A 19,681-nucleotide genomic window follows, 5' to 3' on the forward strand; every position below is an offset into this window, starting at 1 on the left:
TTTGATCATAACATCACACAAGTGTATATGTAGCCCTTATATTATTAAGACCTTAGCATACTTAAGTTAACCCTTTCAGTGCGGGAACCGAATTTTGAAGGCATGTGCAAACAGTTTGGATCCAGATGAGACGCCACAGAACGTGGCGTCTCATCAGGATCCAAACCGATTGCTATTTTGATAGTATTCATTGAAAAAATTCGAAGAAAATGCTAATTTTAGAAATTCAGCAGACGATATTTTAGCAGACTACAAATTTCCCAGCATGCAAAGGGTTAAGGAACTTCTCTGGGAACTAAGCTAGTCAGCTGTATTATGACTCATGTTCTATGAACACTGCCTTATTGTTATTGTTTCAAACCTAGTTGTAATGACAGAAGTACTTTTTCAAATCTGGTTATTATGACATAAGTGCTTTTTAAATTGGGTTGTAATTACAAAAGTACAATTTTAAATCTCATGATAAAATGACAAAAATATTTTTTTCATCTTTTGGTCAAGTTTACAAAATTAAGTACTGTTTACAAATCTACTGATGACGAAAATGGTGTTTTCAAATCATCTCAACATGACAGAAATCTCTTTTTAGCTGAAACAGAGCAAAAATATTTCTTTTCATGTTAAGTTATAATTTTATTGTTTTTAATTATGCAATAAAAGATACATGTTAGATTTTAACAAGTACATTTTTTTATATAACTATTATGAATATATTGGTTGAGGTTGAGCATCATTTGAGCATCATTCAAATCTTTGCAGATTACAATGAGTGTGTGGGTATCAGTGACCCGTGTCAGAATGGAGGGACCTGCGAGAATAAGGACGGCTCTTACAGCTGTATATGTAAGCCAGGCTGGACCGGCCAGTATTGTACCACAGGTACATGCTCTAGTGTTTTTTTCTTTCAAATTTTGGGCCTGTTAAATGCCCCATTCCCAATGGAACACAGTATATTTTTTACAAAAATAGTACCTACAATTTTCCAATTGAGGTTTTCTCAATTAAAACAAGACTCTCAACATTTAACTCTTTCAGTGCGGGAACCGAATTTTGAAGGCCTTTGCAAACAGTTTGGATCCAGATGAGACGCCACAGAACGTGGCGTCTCATCTGGATCCAAACTGTTTGCTATTCGGATAGTATTCTTTGAAAAAAAATGAAGAAAATGCTATTTTTAGGAATTGAGCAGATGACATTTTAGCAGACGACAAATTTCCCAGCATGCAAAGGGTTAATTCATCTCCCATCAAGCTCTATAAGTTGAACCTAAATAAATGTAATATTGAAATTGATTTCCCAATTTAAGTCAAAATAGCACAATTTTTCCTGATCAAAAGGGACCCGTCCCAGTTCTCAAAATGTTGAAAAACAAACAACACTGTGCTAATTTGAATCACTTCATATAAGCCTCACTATTGGAAAACTCTAAGGCTTTATGCATGTACGTTAAGTGTCGTCTCTGGTTAGCCTGTTAAATCTACACAGGCCAGTCAGGGTCGACACTTTATGCCTAGACTGTATGTTTGTTAAGGAGAGACTTCCTTTAAATCTGAAATACCATAAAAAGCAAAAAGTGTCGTCCCAGATAAGCCTGTGTTGACTGCACAGGCTAATCTGGGAGGACACTTTACGTACATGCATTCAGCCTAGATCTCCAGAACATTCGGCTCATTTAAGTACTATTTTAACCCTTTTCCCCATAAGAAGCGAAGTGAAAATGGCTTTTGCAACCAACATTAAACCAGAACAGCCTGCAAGTAACTCGCAATCTGTTCAGGTTTTATGCTGTTTGCTGCTCATCAGTATCTGAGGGTTACAAATGAAGCCTTATAAACTAGTTATCTAGTAAGAAAGGTCTTAAATTAAATTTAACTTTCTAAGGGACTACAAATGCATCATAATATGTATCTAAGTGGTGAAGGGTTAATGACTGCATTGTTTGGCCTGGATTCACGTGAACTCAATCTGTAATTTGACAAAAATATGTGAAACTGGATGACTTAAAGACTTATTTCTGTTTTATAAGAAACAAATTGAATGTTTTGTTTATTCATCAATGCTTGTTAAAGTTAAAGATGGATTGTTTAATCTTGAGCATGATTTATAACTGAGAAACTGAAGAAAATTGTACATGGCATCTTTTGAAATGCATACTTAATATTTCAAGGGCCCTTTTTTGTAATTAAGTCTGTGACTGTGTTTGTGAATACAATTATGTACCTTAAAAACAAGGCCTGCCAAGTCATTATCAATGTCTGAATTGAGGCAAATGAATAGGTCTGATTAAGATCCAAAAGAACCCATTAGAAGGGATGTAATTTCATTACCAATGATCATTATTGATAAAAATAGTAACTGTTTGTTCATTTAGACAATAACGAATGTGAAAAGCCAGGGGCGTGTCAGTTTGGAGGCACTTGTGTGAACTTCCCAGGCGGTTTCCGGTGTGATTGTCCCGCTGGAAGAACCGGACAAAACTGTGAAACAGGTGAGAATTACCATGGAAACATAGTTATACGAGCCTTGTTCTGGGAGAACTGTGCTTAATTTGCATGCATGTCATTCAAGATAAGCCTGCACATGTGCAGTCTGTACAGACTGCACAGGCTAATCTGGGAGGACACTTTATGCACATGCATTAAGACAAGTTTTCTCAGAACCAGGCTTATATAAAAGACTACTTCAAATTGTTATATATATAAACACTATATAAATGCCAATTCATCAATGGTTTTAGTTCATCATCTATCATACAAAGCCATTGTGATCTTCAATTCATATTAATTATCTGTGAATGATCATTGGCATCACCAAATCACCTACATAATCATCAATTTCATCATCATTATAACAGGAGAAACAGAAGCTGCATCATTGTTATTGTAGTCATCATCATCATTATTATTGTCATCATGGTCTCAACCTTTATATATTTTTTTTTTGCACCAGCATTATCACTACCTGCACAATCTACATGGTCTTTAGTGTTTGAGTTGTCTAACATTGTTTTGATTTTCAGACGTCAACGAGTGTGACTTCAACCGATGTGTCAACAACGCCACCTGTGAGAACACAGCCGGATCATTCATCTGTCAATGTCTAAAGGGCTTTGATGGACCACTGTGTGAACGAAGTAAGTTTTTGTATTATGAAACATTATCCTCTAGCTGTTGCATGTATTACATTCAATGCTAGCATGTCTGGACCAAGAATCCACTCATATCATCCAACCTTGCTTTAATCTTCACCTAATTTAAAATAATTCAAACCATCAATATGTTACAGGTTAAGTGCATTTTACTGTTTTGTCTAGCGTCAACACTGCTTGCTATATGTCTTAGGTACACAGTTGCTGCATATGACCTTGATCTATCTACCCATATTTCCTGACCTTTACTTTGACCTTGTTGTAGAAATGGCATCTCCAGCACCAATTGGGGGCTAAAGGGTTTTTCACGCATAGATTTTTGTTCATTCAGAATGTGTACTGGTTTTTGTGCTGATTTTTTTTATCTCACCAATAGTGGTATTTCATAAGGCCTTATGAAATTAAGTCTTTTCTCCACATTTTTATGTCTCCCACTATAGTAGTGGGGGACATATTGTTTTTGCCCTGTCTGTTGGTTGGTTGGTCTGTTGGTTTGCGCCAACTTTAACATGTGCAATAACTTTTGCAATATTGAAGATAGCAACTTGATATTTGGCATGCATATGTATCTCATGTAGCTGCACATTTTGAGTGGTAAAAGGTCAAGGTCAAGGTCATCCTTCAAGGTCAAAGGTCAAATATATGGGTCAGAATCGCTCATTTCATGTACACTTTTGCAATATTTCAATATTCAAGATAGCAACTTGATATTTGGCATGCATGTGTATCTCATGGAGCTGCACATTTTGAATGGTGAAAGGTCAAGGTCATCCTTCAAGGTCAGAGGTCAAATATATGTGGCCAAAATCGCTCATTTTATGAGTACTTTTGCAATATTGAAGATAGCAACTTGATATTTGGCATGCATGTGTATCTCATGGAGCTGCACATTTTGAGTGGTGAAAGGTCAAGGTCATCCTTCAAGGTCAAATATATGGGTCAAAATTGCTCATGTAATGTCACTTCTGCAATATTGAAGCTAGCAATTTTATAATTGACATGCATGTGTATCTCATGGAGCTGCACATTTTGAGTGGTGAAGGGTAAAGGTCAAGGTCATCCTTCAAGGTCAAACGCCATATACGGGGACATAGTGTTTCACAAACACATCTTGTTCTTCAATTTGTTCTTGCATTTTGTGTTATATTGTATACCTTTATAAATATTTGCCTTGTTAAAATCACATGCCTCATTATTTTTCAGACATCAATGAGTGTGAAGTGATCATGCCCTGTAAAAACGCAGCACGGTGTATTGACATCTATGGCACTTACAGGTGTGAATGCAAGACTGGATGGATGGGAAAAGACTGCGATCAGGGTAATGGCTTCTAGTGAAGAACTTTTATCAAATTAATACATGTGACTCACATAAGTTCCCATTGAATGCTTAAGTAAAAAATGTTAAAGCAGAATTTTTTGGACTGTATTTTTCGAATAAAACATTTGTTAATCTTTGTGTTGCAGATGTGAATGAGTGTACAATAGGCGAAGTACCTGGCGTGCCGTGCTTCAATGGTGGCACATGTACCAACACCATAGGCTCCTACATATGCCAGTGTAAGGCAGGCTGGACTGGACTCAACTGTGAACTTGGTACGCAGCCTAAGGCTTTCTATTCAATCATGCAAAAATAAATAGATTTTCACTAATATTTCACGAAATTTTATTTCATCTAAATTAAATAAATTAACAATTGGTCAATTCTGTATGGCTTCTCACCTTACTCTTTTTACATCCTTACCAGTGGACTAAAAAAACTTGTAAGGGAAAGTTACAAAAGAATAACCCCTAAACTGCATGTTGTTATACACAACAAGCTGTTAGAAATCATGTTTTGCAAATAAGCAAGAGAAAAAGGGCCTAACTTGAGATATGTTTAATAAAAGTATAATACAAATTGCACAACTTTATTGCATTTATCTGTTTGCACAGAATGTATAAGAGCCATGATCTGAGAAAACTGGGCTTAATGCATGTTTGGAAAGTGTCATCTCAGATTAGCCTGTGCCTGTTTGGAAAGTGTCATCTCAGATTAGCCTGTGCATGTTTGGAAAGTGTCATCTCAGATTAGCCTGTGCATGTTTGGAAAGTGTCATCTCAGATTATCCTGTGCAGCTGTGTAGTCTGCATAGGCTAATCAATTACTACACTTTCCGCCTAAACTGGATTTTCTCTAAGAAGAGCTTCTTTAAATAAAAAATACCTAAAAGGCACAGGCTTATCTGGGACAACATTTGACGCACATGCAATAAGCCACTGCACAGGCTTATCTGGGACAACACTTGACGCACATGCACAGGCTTATCTGGGACAACACTTGACGCACATGCACAGGCTTATCTGGGACAACACTTGACGCACATGCAATAAGCCCCTTTATCCCAGATTGCGGCTCATATCTAATTGTCCTCCCTCAGATGTGAACGAGTGCCTCATGGAGCCCTGTGCTAACGGTGGTGTGTGTGTGAACACGGAGGGGTCCTACCAGTGCCAGTGTAAACCCCAGTGGACTGGACCCATGTGCCTCCAGGGTAGGGGCCACTGGCTTAGTACTCATTGGATGCTCATTGATAGTTTTAGATTGCTTAATTTAAAATCATTAGAATTCAGTTCACTGATGATATTACTTGCTGACATAACAAAATCGTCAAATTGAACTTTCAACTAGAATTTGTTCTTTTCTACACGGTGCAAATGTGCCCAGGAAGTTAAAAAATTATTGTTTGGATATAGATGAACATAAACAATGGCATTACACACTTCAGAAGTGGCCTAACATCAACACATACAACCATAGCACAGAAGAATCTTATCAACTTTACTTGCTGATAAACATGTAATCAAACAAATATCTCCTCTATAATCAGGGACCTATATACAAACCAAGGGATGTACAACCAGGCGATATAACTTTACAGCATGCTCAAAAAACAGGTGTGCGAGATTTGATAATCTCAGTTAACTGAACAATAACTGCATCGATAATGCTTCTAAATGATATCAATAGCAAGTATATTTTAGGTGTTTTGTTCTTTACTACACTGCAACGCCGATATATCGCGGTTGGTGGGGTCCAAAGATCACGAGCGCGATATATCCGGCGCGCGATATAACTCTAGAAATGTCAAACTTTATTTTATTGCGGTTAATTTGTCAAATTTCCCAATGTTTTCATTTTATATACGGCGCTGCTACATATTTGTATAGTATTTGTATTCCTCTTATTCGTATAGGTCCCTGTTATAATTAAGCACATATGTTGCGTTATTGTAGATGTGGATGAGTGTGTACTGTACGCCCCCTGCCAGCACGGCAGTCAGTGCATCAACACTGCGGGAGGTTACGTCTGCAACTGTCCTTCTGAATGGAAGGGAGACAACTGCCACCTTGGTATGAACAAAGGAGTTTTGTATCTTTTTTCTCACCAAAATGTTCTAGTCCATTTTCGGGACAATTTATTTATTGTCAAATTTGTAGGCAATTATTGAAATAATAACTAAAATTGGCAAAATTATCCGATGAAGTTGGACAAACAACAGCGTCTTGAGAATATGGATAACAAAAATCATATGCAAGTACTCAATATGGTATGAAATATAATATCCACACGACACATTATGTTAAGGAAGTCCTTAATACATTGAAAATAAAATACAATAAAAAAAACAAATTAAACTAAAGAAAGTAAAAAAGGAAAATCACAGTAAAATTTGCTGTAAAACATACCGATGCTGGAGGAGGGGGTGGAATGATGTTTAAAATTGCGCTTACAAATCAATGATCTGCGTCATTTCAAACCCTGTTGAAGAATCATTCATCTTCTGTTATGAAAGAGAAGGTTACAATCCTATCAATACATTGTTAATCATAGGTTGCACACCAGCCACAGTGTTAACAACGTGGAAGTACACTTCAAATATAAATCAATATATAATCCCTGCATCTTATAAATTATAATTTTTTCTACTCAGATTTCTTACAGTTTAATTTCATGTATTTATTATCAAAATATACCTTGCATTGGCTAAATTTCATGTGCTTTTACTGTTATTTGTTATTAGCTGTGACTGAAGCTATTCAATTCTTCATGTAGAAAATGTATTTGGTGTTGGTAGTAATTTATGATCCTGCTGTTCCTTGTCACATGTTTTGTGGCAGTTGCTTCTGAAACAGCATGTTCCTTATACGGTGAAAAAAATGAATTGCTTGATCATTTAACTCAATAACTATGAACATGCTGATAATGAAAAAAACACTCACCAATGATGCAAAGTTCCTGTACTCCAGACATGGATGAGAAAATCACAAAAATACTCTCTTATGCTGCATGTTTCTGTCCACCAGACATTGACGAGTGTATCACAAACAACCCGTGTATGAATGATGGCCAGTGTATCAATGTACGAGGGGGCTACCAGTGTCTGTGTCCCCCACAATGGACCGGCAAGACATGCAGTGATGGTAAGATTACTCTTGTTATATGTATAGACAGTGATGTGGGCTTACTGAACAACTCACGTGATAATCATAGGCAGTCATTGACAGTTAATCATTGAAGGTGGCTGTTGCGTAGTTGATATGGTGTTCACAAAGCAATTAGGAGATCACGAATTTGATCCCCACTGTGGGAGCGTTCTTTAGATTTCCCCCTTTAGTACTTCAAGTAGCCCTAGGCAGGGCTCCAGATAAGGGGCGTATTTGCGTAAATACGCATCAGAGTTCCCGAAAAACAATTTCAAAATATTTCCAGATCGTACTGATACGTCCTGAAAATTTTGGTTACACATTAAACTCTTTTAAAATGCGTCATGAAAAACACGGAACTGGACTATTCCAATCAGTACCATTCATAAACAAATATGGCATCAAAACTGAAGCCAAAATGGACAACAAATTGGGAAAAATACTCATAGTCTCAGCCCCTAGTAGTGTGAATTATTAACGTTGAAAGAGATGAATTTATAGCTTCATCACCACTGCCATCACTGTTTTATTTTTGGTAAATTGATTGTTAATTGCATTGATTCGAGAAAGAAAGCTTGTGTTTGGGGTTGTTTTTAAGCCGGTACCTCTCATTACCCTTTCAAATTTTTAAATTTTAAGGTCGCCGTGGTGTAATGGATATGGTGTCCGCCTAGCGCCTGGAGGGTCACGGGTTCGATCCCCACCGTGGGAGCGTTCTTTAGATCTCCCCCAAAGACACCAAGTACTGGTTCTAGGCCCAGGAAAGGGACTCGAGAGCATTTATATAAGCCTTAGGCTTTCGATGCAATCAAGCTAAAATAAATAGGTTTAAACTAAATTTTTAAATACCCCCACAACAATTTTTTAAGGGGTAAAATACCCCCATCTTTAAAAAAAACAGGGGGTGAAATACCCCCCTCAGCAGCCCGAAAAATTATCTGGAGCCCTGGCCCTAGGCCTTTGATGAAATTGACCTGAAATAAATGGGTCTAAAACTAAAAGTACACATGTTATGTGTGTGTGCAGTGATATGGCCCTACTTTACAACTCACATGATAATAACGCACACACTTTTATTTTTCGGACTCTGTATGTATATACATGTACTTAGTCAAAGTAGAAGACCACCTTGTAGTATTTGGATTGTTTTTTGTTTTTGTAGATTCTTGGCATATGATTCTGAATGAAAATTATTTTTCAGCTAATGTATTAATAAAATTAACATTAGTGCTTGTTTGTAAAACTGAAAGCAGTAAAAAGTAGCATTTTTGATGGCTGGTCTGTAGTGTATAAATTCTTATGTGATAACATTATTTTCGTAATTTTGTGTTGTTGTTTAAAAGCCACATCATTTTAGGAGAACTGCTTTAATTTGCAAAATAAGTACACATCAATTACTTTGTATTTAATTAAGAATCCACATTGCATACTTATTGAAGATTTTAATCTGTGCAACCTGTCACATTGACCATGTCACATTGTATACACTGTTTTAAGACTTCAATGAATGCAACCTGACCAACCCATGTCTCCATGGTGGCACATGCACCAACACCATCGGTGGTTTCCGTTGCTTCTGCCCCCAGGCTTGGACTGGAACAGTCTGTGAGAAAGGTACGTTGTCATGAGTTAGGTTCTGCCCCAGGCTTGGACTGAAACAGTCTGTGAGAAAGGTACGTAGTCATGAGTTAGTGTTTGCCCCAGGCCAGGACTGGAACAGTCTGTGAGAAAGGTACGTAGTCATGAGTTAGGGTCTGCCCCAGGCTTGGACTGGAACAGTCTGTGAGAAAGGTACGTAGTCATGAGTTAGGGTCTGCCCCAGGCTTGGACTGAAACAGTCTGTAAGAAAGGTACGTAGTCATGAGTTAGGGTCTGCCCCAGGCTTGGACTGAAACAGTCTGTGAGAAAGGTATGTAGTCATGAGTTAGGGTCTGCCCCAGGCTTGGACTGGAACAGTCTGTGAGAAAGGTATGTAGTCATGAGTTAGGGTCTGCCCCAGGCTTGGACTGGAACAGTCTGTGAGAAAGGTACGTAGTCATGAGTTAGGGTCTGCCCCAGGCTTGGACTGGAACAGTCTGTGAGAAAGGTACGTAGTCATGAGTTAGGGTCTGCCCCAGGCTTGGACTGAAACAGTCTGTGAGAAAGGTACGTAGTCATGAGTTAGGTTCTGTCCCAGGCTTGGACTGGAACAGTCTGTGAGAAAGGTTAGTAGTCATGAGTTAGTGTCTGCCCCAGGCTTGGACTGGAACAGTCTGTGAGAAAGGTACGTAGTCATGAGTTAGGGTCTGCCCCAGGCTTGGACTGAAACAGTCTATGAGAAAGGTAATTAGTCATTAATTAGGTTAACATAGTGAAGATAAAACCCTTACCACTCAGGTATGCACTTTGACAAAGTTGTAGTCCCTTAGACAATTAAATGTAAGCTAGGAACTTTCTGATAAGATTCAAATTTAAGGCTTTATTTCCAACCATAAGGTACTGTTTAGCAGCAAACAGCATAAAACCTGAACAGACAGCGAGTTACTTGCAGGCTGTTCTGGTTTTATGCTGGTTGCATATTGCCATTTTTAACTCGGCTGTTTTAGAGAAAACCTGAGGTATTGTCATAGCCAGCTTGTCGTCCGCCGTCTGCGTCGTGCTAAAACCTTAACATTTTGTTAACGTTTTGAACATTTGCTCTAAAATCGAAGTGCTTCAACCTACAACTTTGAAACTTCATATGTAGCTGCACCTTGATGAGTTCTACATGCCACACCCTTTTTTGGGTCACTAGGTCAAAGGACAAGGTCACTGTGACCTCTAAAAAAAAATGTATGACAAGCTTTCATTTATTCAAAACTGAAACCGCAGCCGAGCATGGCACCCGTTATGCGGTGCTCTTGTTACATTACCTCTGAGCAGGAAAAGGTTAAGTTTGAAAGCGGTGTACCAGCTTAACATTTCTGTATTAAAAAATGAAGTTTCATGTTAAATGCCAAAATGCAAAAAAAGGATCTAATGCATGTCTTAAAGTTTTGTCCCAGAATTGCCATTGCAATTATCACAGGCTTATCAGGGATGATACCTTCCGCTTTAAGAGTATTTTTTGTTCAAAGGAACTGTCAATTTAGCAAAAATCAAGTTTAACCATAAGGTGATGTCCCTTATTATCCTGTGTGGACCACACCAGCTAGTCTCGTACAACACTTCACATACATGCATTAAGCCCCATTTTCCCACAGCAAGGCTCAAATGCTCAATATTTCCATGATATTGTTGGTTTGTCAGATGTGAACGAGTGTGACCAGACACCATCAGTATGTCAGAATGGAGGTACCTGCTACAACTCCTATGGTTCCTACGTATGCAGGTGCCCCTTTGAGTGGATTGGGCTGCAGTGTACTGAAGGTGAGCGTCTTGTTATGTTTAATATCAAGTGTACGATGTCTACAATACTTTTGAATACCAGTTAATTCTCAGGGCCAAAACTCACAAAAAATCTTAAGTTACAATATCAATTTAATCTATGACATGCATTTAAAAAAAAATCACTCATAATATACTATCTCTTTTATGAAGATAGTCCAAACTTCAGACTCTCTCCCCAACATTCACAGATGAGTGACCATAATATGTAGATTATTGCAGAGAAATGGATTTTAACTTTGACTAGTTTTGCAGTATTATGGTCCCATTTTTTGTGGAATTTGTTTGTGTCCCTTTAACTACTGAGTGATGCTTGCTAAAATGTTCTCAGTTTTATTACTTAAATGTGTATATGAACGTAACAAAAAGAATTTTGACTGACCAGTTTTAGTGAGATGACCCTTTACATTAATGCACTAAGTTTTCAAAGAACGAGGCTAAGATATTGATTGTTTTTCTACTCATGTGTTTTATCATGTGCAATTCATGTTAACTTATGATGCTTTACCATTACAGACAAGGATGAATGTGCGGAGCTGCGGCCGTGTAATAACGGTGGTACCTGCACCAATCAGCCTGGAGGCTATACCTGCCAGTGTCCCCTCGGATGGTCCGGCAAGAACTGTAATACAGGTGGGTGATCAAGTTTTGAAGCCTGGCTCTGGGAAAACATGTCTTCATGCATGTGCGTAAAGTGTGATCTAAGACTAGCCTGTGCAGTCTTCACTGGGACAACACTTTCCTCCTTGACTGGTTCAGTCTTCATTGGGACAACTCTTTCCTCCTTGACTGGTTCAGTCTTCACTGGAACAACACTTTCCTCATTGACTGGTTCAGTCTTCACTGGGACAACACTTTCCTCCTTGACTGGTCCAATCTTCACTGGGACAACACTTTCCTCCTTGACTGGTTCAGTCTTCACTGGGACAACACTTTCCTCCTTGACTGGTCCAATCTTCATTGGGACAACACTTTCCTCCTTGACTGGTTCAGTCTTCACTGGAACAACACTTTCCTCATTGACTGGTTCAGTCTTCACTGGGACAACACTTTCCTCCTTGACTGGTCCAATCTTCACTGGGACAACACTTTCCTCCTTGACTGGTTCAGTCTTCACTGGGACAACACTTTCCTCCTTGACTGGTTCAGTCTTCACTGGGACAACACTTTCCTCTTTGAATGGTTTTGTTTTCCTTTAAATGACAAATTCCATAAAAGCAGAAAGTGTCTTCCCTGATCAGCCTACATACGCTAATCTATGATGACACTTTACGCAATTACACTACGCCATGTTTTTCAAGAGCAAGGGTCATCTATTTCACATCAAAAGGACTTTTACATAGATATCCATAGTTGTGGGAAATATGGAATGAATTTACAAAGAAAACTGTAATGTTTGGAATAGTTGTAAGTAATTATAACAACAAGGAAAAACTAAAAATAAGAATGTGCTTGCCGTTGGTTTGGAATCCAGGGACATCTAGAAACAAAAGCTGATCTATTACATGTACCATTTTCACCAGCAAGCCTTAAAACTTGCATGGTAGTTGAAACGCTTTGCAGATATAGATGCTTTTGGTAAATTTTTGCTGGATAGTGTTAGAAACTCTTTTGATTGATGCATATCAATAAGCAAACATTTAAAACATTTGTCTTAGTCTGGCATGGTATAAAGCTTGTTTGAATATCTTGTTTGGATATATTTCATACAAATGTCCTCTATTTCAGCATAATTGCTAGCATTATAAAATTATGGCATTTGAATTGTTTGTTGATTTTAACATTGATAACATCATTTGTATAATATATCTGTATAGCTGTACACATGTGTATACAATTTTTACCATCTGTCCATGTTTTCTGTATGTTTTCAGACATCAATGAGTGTGAATTCTCCCCATGTTTCAATGGGGGTATCTGTTTCAACAGTCTGGGCTCCTTCACATGCGAGTGCAAGCCAGGCTGGCATGGACCTGTGTGTAGAAATGGTACCTCTCTCAGTTTTCTTTGTTTCATGTTAGAAATGGTGCCCTATTAAACATATACGTTCACAACATCTGATTTAACCAATGAAATATTGCCACTGGTATGTTTCAGATTGAGTATCTTAATATAAAGTAACTAAATGTCTCTGTAATACTAGTATGTAATTTTAATACTAACTATTATAATCAGACTGCAATGAAACATATGAGTCTTGCTCTTGGAAAATGGGGTTTAATGCATATTAGCCTTGTTCTGAGAAAGCTGGGCTTTATGCATGTGCGCAAAGTGCTCTCAGATTAGCCTGTGCAGACCTTATAAGGGACGACACTTTCTGCCTAATGACAGAATTTTTGTTAAGAGGAATTTCCTTTAAATGAAAAATGTCTTCAAAACGAAAAGTGTCATCCCTGATTAATCTGAGATGACGCTTTTCACACGTTCATTTAGCCCACTTGTCCCAGAATGATGCATAACGTATCTCTTTTCAGATACAAACGAGTGCCTTGTGAATACACAGATCTGTGAGCATGGCGGCATTTGCATGAACCTGCAGGGCAGCTACCAGTGCAACTGCACCAAGGGTTGGGGAGGCCAACACTGCGAGAAAGGTACGTACACATGCAGTCTTCATATAGCAGTCTCTGCTCCACCCACCACAGTTTAACCCTTTACCCCTCAGATGTGTATTTTTTGGCCAGTTTGTAGTCCCTCAAAATCAAATTAAGTTAAAGACTTTTCTGAATAGATTCAAGTTTTAAAAGCTTCATATGCAACTCAAGATACTTATGAGAATCAAACAGCAAAAAACATGAAGGTCTTTGCAAGTCACTTGAAAGCTGTTCTGGTTTTATGCTGGTTGCACAAAGCCATTTTCACTCTGAGTAGGAAAGGGTTTAAGAAATACTGCAGATGAATTTTAGAATGGAATGTGTTTGACGTGTGTAGTAGGTCATTTATCTTACTTTTTTATTTGACTCTGCAGACGTTGAACCTTGTCTGCGTATTGAGTGTCTACACGGTGGTTACTGCGCGGAGACGGCAAACAACTCCGGGGTGTATACTTGCAAGTGCCCTGATGCATGGACAGGCGACAAGTGCCAATACGGTACATCTAACATTGTTTGTAACTGCATCTCAGTGGCAACATTATTTTTAATCTGGATCTTCATGACTTTTGTTTTGTTAGGAAGCATGTGCAGCCATTTTGGAAAGAAATTATGCAGTATATATCTGATGTGGTTGGCTGATTCACTTTATTTGTATTTGATGTTTTGTAAGAGGCAATTTAATTGGCTGTGGCCTTTTCACACCAGAGCAGTAAAAGTATTGATGAATACCTCACAATGTATTGACTTTTAAGAAGCAGCTTTTTCAAATAGCTATTCGCCCGTATAGACTACCTGTGTTTGAAATTTAATTTCACTGAGTAAAAAATAGTCACACTCGGGGAGCGGGCAACCGTTAATATCCATCCCGGATCATATAGTGATAAATGAATTTATCCATGCTTCCAGTTTAATTAAAGAGGTATATAAGCTTTAATAATTATAAAATGATAATCAATTTGATTGTTAAATGAATTGTATTGCTTTCAGACGTAAATGAGTGTGTTCAGTACCGGCCATGCAAGAACCAAGCTCGCTGTGTAAACCTAGAGGGTTCCTTCGAATGTATTTGTCCCGCCGGCCTTGAGGGTGTAACGTGCGAAATAGGTGCAATAATTATATGGACCATTTTATCATTCTTTGTTTTATTTGATAGTGTTTTTTTTCAGACAAAGCTAAACTATTTACAAACATGTAATGATATCAAATTGAATAGAATCAAAGGAGCACTTGCATAGTACAACAATTAATGTTGTAATATTTTATATCACTATATCTTTACACTCATAAATTGTTTTATCAATAAATCTATCACTTATTGCGTGGTAGCTTTAATCAAGCTTGCCTTTTGTATTATTTATTTTTTTTGTATAATTTAATCGATCCATAATTTATAATAACTTTGCATTAAATAACTAACTACAGATTCTCATGTTTGATTAATAGAACCTCTTTCTTGGAAAACTTGGTTTGGACCATGTGTGAAAAATGTTGTCTCAGATTGAGGTCCACACAGGCTAATCAGGGACAAACCTTTTTGCCTAAACTGAAGGCCTGTTTAAAAAAGACTTCCTTGAAACAAAATATTATATAAAAGTGGAAAATGTCGTCCCTGATTAGACTGTGTGGACTGCACACGCTAATCTGGGATGACACATTACGCACATGGATTAAGCCCAGTTTTCCCAGAACGTGGCTTGAAATACACGTTGATAAGTTGTGATGTTCTGCTCCAGACAAGAACGAATGCCTTGACTTCCCCTGCAAGAACAACGGCACATGCACCAACACCTTTGGCTCCTTCTACTGCACCTGTGACCCCGGCTGGACTGGGAACCTGTGCACCACAGGTAGAGCAATCACCATGAAATATGTATTTTAAACAGGAACTGCAATTATAGAAAAAGATTTTTTGTCCCCTACCGGTTTCACCAGAGGGGACTTATGGTTTTCGCTCTGTGTGTCTGTCTGTCTGTCTGTCTGTGAGTCTGTCACACTTTTCTGGATCCTGCCATAACTTCAAAAGTTCTTAATATTTTTCATGAAACTTGAAAAATGGATAGATTGCAATATGGAAAGTATGCACGTCATTTCATTTTGTTCCTATGTAAAAAATTCTGGTTGCTATGGCAACAAATAGACTAGAAATACTGATGAAAATGGTGGTTTTCTGGATCCTGCGATAACTTTAAAAGTTCTTAGTATTTTTTGATGAAACTTGAAGCATGGATAGATTGCAATATTGACATTATGCACGTCATTTTATTTTGTTCCTATGTAAAAAATTTTGGTTGCTATGGCAACAAATAGACTAGAAATACTGATGAAAATGGTGGTTTTCTGGATCCTGCGATAACTTTAAAAGTTCTTAATATTTTTTCATGAAACTTGAAACATGGATAGATTGCAATATGGACATTATGCACGTCATTTTATTTTGTTCCTATGTAAAAAATTTTGGTTGCTATGGCAACAAATAGACTAGAAATACTGATGAAAATGGTGGTTTTCTGGATCCTGCGATAACTTTAAAAGTTCTTCATATTTTTTCATGAAACTTGAAACATGGATAGATGGCAATATGGACATTATGCACGTCATTTCATTTTGTTCCTATGTAAAAAATTCTGGTTGCTATGGCAACAAATAAATATAAAAAATTGTGACAATGGTGGAGCCGGTAGGAGACATATATTGCTTGGCAATAGTCTTGTTTACCCTTACCCGCACATATGCAAAGTGTCAATAGCTATATGCAACCAACATAAAAACAGAACAGCCTTACAGTTACTGGCAGTCTGTTTTGGTTTTATGCTGTTTGCTGCTCATCAGTATCTTTGGTTTGGAAATGAACGTTTTGAAAGTTTAATCTTGTAAGAAAGGACTTAAATTTCATCTTGATTTTCTCAGGGACTACAAACGTGTCAAAGTGCATACATGAGTGGTATAGGGTTAAACATGAACTGCTATAATGGAATATGTATTTTATAATAAATTACAATGACAGAATATGAATGTTTATAACAAGAACTGCTGCTAAATGATGGAATATTGTTTGTTGAGAAGATCTGCAATTATGGATTACGTATTTTAACATGAGAAAATATTTAGGCGAAGAACATTTACTGCAATGATATATTGTGTATTTTTACAAGAACAGCAATTATGGAATATGGGTTTGAAAAATAACTGCAATTATTGATTACATATTTTTAACAACTGTTTCAACTAAAATAAATTAAATTCAGCTTTAAAAATGGCGATTTAGGTAGTATTATTACAGTTTGGTCACATTTCTTTCTTTTCAAACCCTGTGGCACCTTATGAGTATCCTACGTCACGGCGCCAAAAATGATTATGTAAACTTTTAGATATCCTGTGTCACAACGCCAAAAATGATTATGTGGCACCTTATGCGTATCCTACGTCATGGCGCCAAAAATGATTATCTTTGTGACTATATTGCGTCACGGCGTCTAAAATGATAATCTATTGTTTCCCAAAGTTCGTTTTAAGTTGCGTTGTGTAATTTTTTGATTTGACTTAAATGTCCCAGATTCGTAGATTATTCATCAGTTTGCATAATAAGGCAACAAGTCTTTTTGTAGCATATAACAACTTTTATTCTTGATTAAATATTGTATTGTAAATGTATTCTATTCTTATTTGTATTGTAATTCTTCTTTAAGAAATTGAGACAAGAAATAATCAGTAAAGAAATAAACAAGATACTCCAACACAAAATATAATCCGTCCAGAAAAAACAAATGTCCCAATGTCCGCCTATCTCGCACTATCCCGTGAAGCCGCTAAATTGGGATGTTTACTGTGCTAGTTCAAAACCACTTGGCTTGAATGGCTCGAATAGAGGTTTCAACACGGTCCGTTTTATACAAAAATGGTGACCTTGGTGCTGACCTACTTGTTTTAGGGAGTAAACAGCGTTATCCATCACTTTGACACAAACTCATAACCATAAAAAAATATAACTATAAACGGGATATAACAATGTCCATCACTTTTTGGTCGTTAAATTATTTCTTACTATATAGGCTTATTTAACCTGTTTATATAAGCTGTTTACATAAGCAGTTCGTGTATAATTAATATTTTATTGACCGCAAGATATGGTCGAATGTGCGTCATTCCTGTCCTAAATGTATTTTGCCCGTGACAATGCATCTCATGTTACTAAAATAGTGATGACCATATAGAAATAGTGTTACAAACCCCCTTGAACAGCAAAACATGGAACACATTTTAACTGTGATTTTATCTAAAATACATTTTAACTAGAGGAAACCAGTTTGAAAGAGTGATTTCATAGTTTCTTTTAACCCTTTAAGTGCTGGAACCGAATCTTAAAGGCCTTTGCAAACAGTTTGGATCCAGATGAGACGCCACAGAACGTGGCGTCTCATCAGGATCCAAACTGTTTGCTATTCTGATAGTGTTCTTTGAAAAAAATCGAAGAAAATGCTAATTTTAGAAATTCAGCAGAAGACATTTTAGCAGAAGACAAATTTCCCAGCATGCAAAGGGTTAAAAGCAGACTGCCCTGGCTAAGCTGAAACAACACTTTACGCACATGTATTCAGTCCAGTTTTCCCAGCAGAATAAGGCTAATAGTATTTTTCTCTGTACACAGACCAGCCAGAGTGCACAATGATGCGAGAACCGTGCACTGGTCATGGAGTGTGTATTGAACTACAAGGATCGTACAAATGTAACTGTACAAATGGATGGAGAGGTGACATCTGCGACATTGGTAAGGGGACCTGGTCTCAAAACAGTCTACTGCACAATTGTAATTATCATAACACTACCTACTGTGTGAGTGAATTACACAATTATGTGTAATTGTACTATCCAATCTTATGTTATTGTACTACAAATGTATTTTTTTGTACGACATGTTCTTTTTTCATTGTACTACACAACCTTGGATATTGCTACACAATCTTGGGTCCTTGTACTACAAAATCTTGGGTCATTGCACTACACAATCTTGGGTCATTGTATTACACAATCTTGGGTCATTGTACTACACAATTTTGGGTCATTGTATTACACAATCTTGGGTCATTGTACTACACAATCTTGGGTCACTGTAATTCACAATATTGGGTCATTGTACTACACAATATTGGGTCATTGTACTACACAATCTTGGGTTATTGTACTACACAATCTTGGGTTATTGTGCTACACATAATTGGGTTTTGTACTACATAATCTTTTGTAGTGTACAATACAATATTGAGTCATTGTATTACACAATCTTGGGTCATTGTACTACACAATATTGGGTCATTGTACTACACAATCATGGGTCATTGTACTACACAATCTTGGGTCATTGTACTACACAACTTTGTTCATTGCACTACACAATATTGGGAAATAGTATTACACAACCTTGGGTCATTGCACTACACAATATTGGGTCATTGCACTACACAATATTGGGTCATTGCACTACACAATCTTGGGTCATTGCACTACACAATATTGGGTCATTGTACTACCCAATCTTGTGTCATTGTACTACACAATCTTTGACCATTGTACTACACAATATTGGGTCATTGCACTACACAATCTTGGGTCATTTTTCTACCAAATCATGAATCTTTGTGCTACACAGTAGTGAGTAATAACATGCAGACAACACAATTGCGTGTAATTATACTTCACAATCTTGTGTCATTGTGCTACACAATCTTGTTTTTGTCAATGCACTACACGCTTCTTATGGTCAATCTTCCGCAACTTCTGATTGACGCACAGCAGTTTTTAGTACTTTTATGTAAAATTTAGGTATGTTCAACAGATAGATATAGTTCAGTAGAGCAAAATACTTTGAAAGTGGTTCACACATTTCCAAATCCCAACTTGTGTGGGGCTTTCTAATGAAGTTATTTAAAAGAATGTCCATTCTCTAACGTCCTATCTTTAATTGAAATTGGTTTGTTGTCAGTAACTAGCATAATGCTTAACCAGAATAACATATGTATAGGCTAACTGACTACAGTAATATGACTGAAATACTGTTTATTGTGATTAACCCT

General features: G+C 37.2%; 1 protein-coding gene across 1 annotated transcript in view; it reads left to right on the top strand.

Moving 5' to 3' along the window:
• LOC127835884 (fibrillin-2-like) overlaps window positions 1-19,681 on the top strand; it is a 103,598-nt gene that overhangs the window by 44,601 nt on the left and 39,316 nt on the right. Inside the window, exons 38-54 of the mRNA XM_052362308.1 lie at window positions 760-879; window positions 2,372-2,488; window positions 3,020-3,133; window positions 4,352-4,468; window positions 4,615-4,743; window positions 5,568-5,681; window positions 6,424-6,540; window positions 7,495-7,611; window positions 9,112-9,228; window positions 10,882-11,001; window positions 11,536-11,652; window positions 12,894-13,007; window positions 13,494-13,613; window positions 13,988-14,110; window positions 14,601-14,717; window positions 15,347-15,460; window positions 18,259-18,378. Of these exons, the coding sequence (XP_052218268.1) occupies window positions 760-879; window positions 2,372-2,488; window positions 3,020-3,133; window positions 4,352-4,468; window positions 4,615-4,743; window positions 5,568-5,681; window positions 6,424-6,540; window positions 7,495-7,611; window positions 9,112-9,228; window positions 10,882-11,001; window positions 11,536-11,652; window positions 12,894-13,007; window positions 13,494-13,613; window positions 13,988-14,110; window positions 14,601-14,717; window positions 15,347-15,460; window positions 18,259-18,378 (2,007 nt within the window). The remainder of the gene's footprint in view (window positions 1-759; window positions 880-2,371; window positions 2,489-3,019; window positions 3,134-4,351; window positions 4,469-4,614; window positions 4,744-5,567; window positions 5,682-6,423; window positions 6,541-7,494; window positions 7,612-9,111; window positions 9,229-10,881; window positions 11,002-11,535; window positions 11,653-12,893; window positions 13,008-13,493; window positions 13,614-13,987; window positions 14,111-14,600; window positions 14,718-15,346; window positions 15,461-18,258; window positions 18,379-19,681) is intronic.

This window comes from Dreissena polymorpha, chromosome 6 (genome assembly GCF_020536995.1).
Source record: "Dreissena polymorpha isolate Duluth1 chromosome 6, UMN_Dpol_1.0, whole genome shotgun sequence".
NCBI classification, from domain to species: Eukaryota; Metazoa; Mollusca; class Bivalvia; order Myida; family Dreissenidae; genus Dreissena; species Dreissena polymorpha.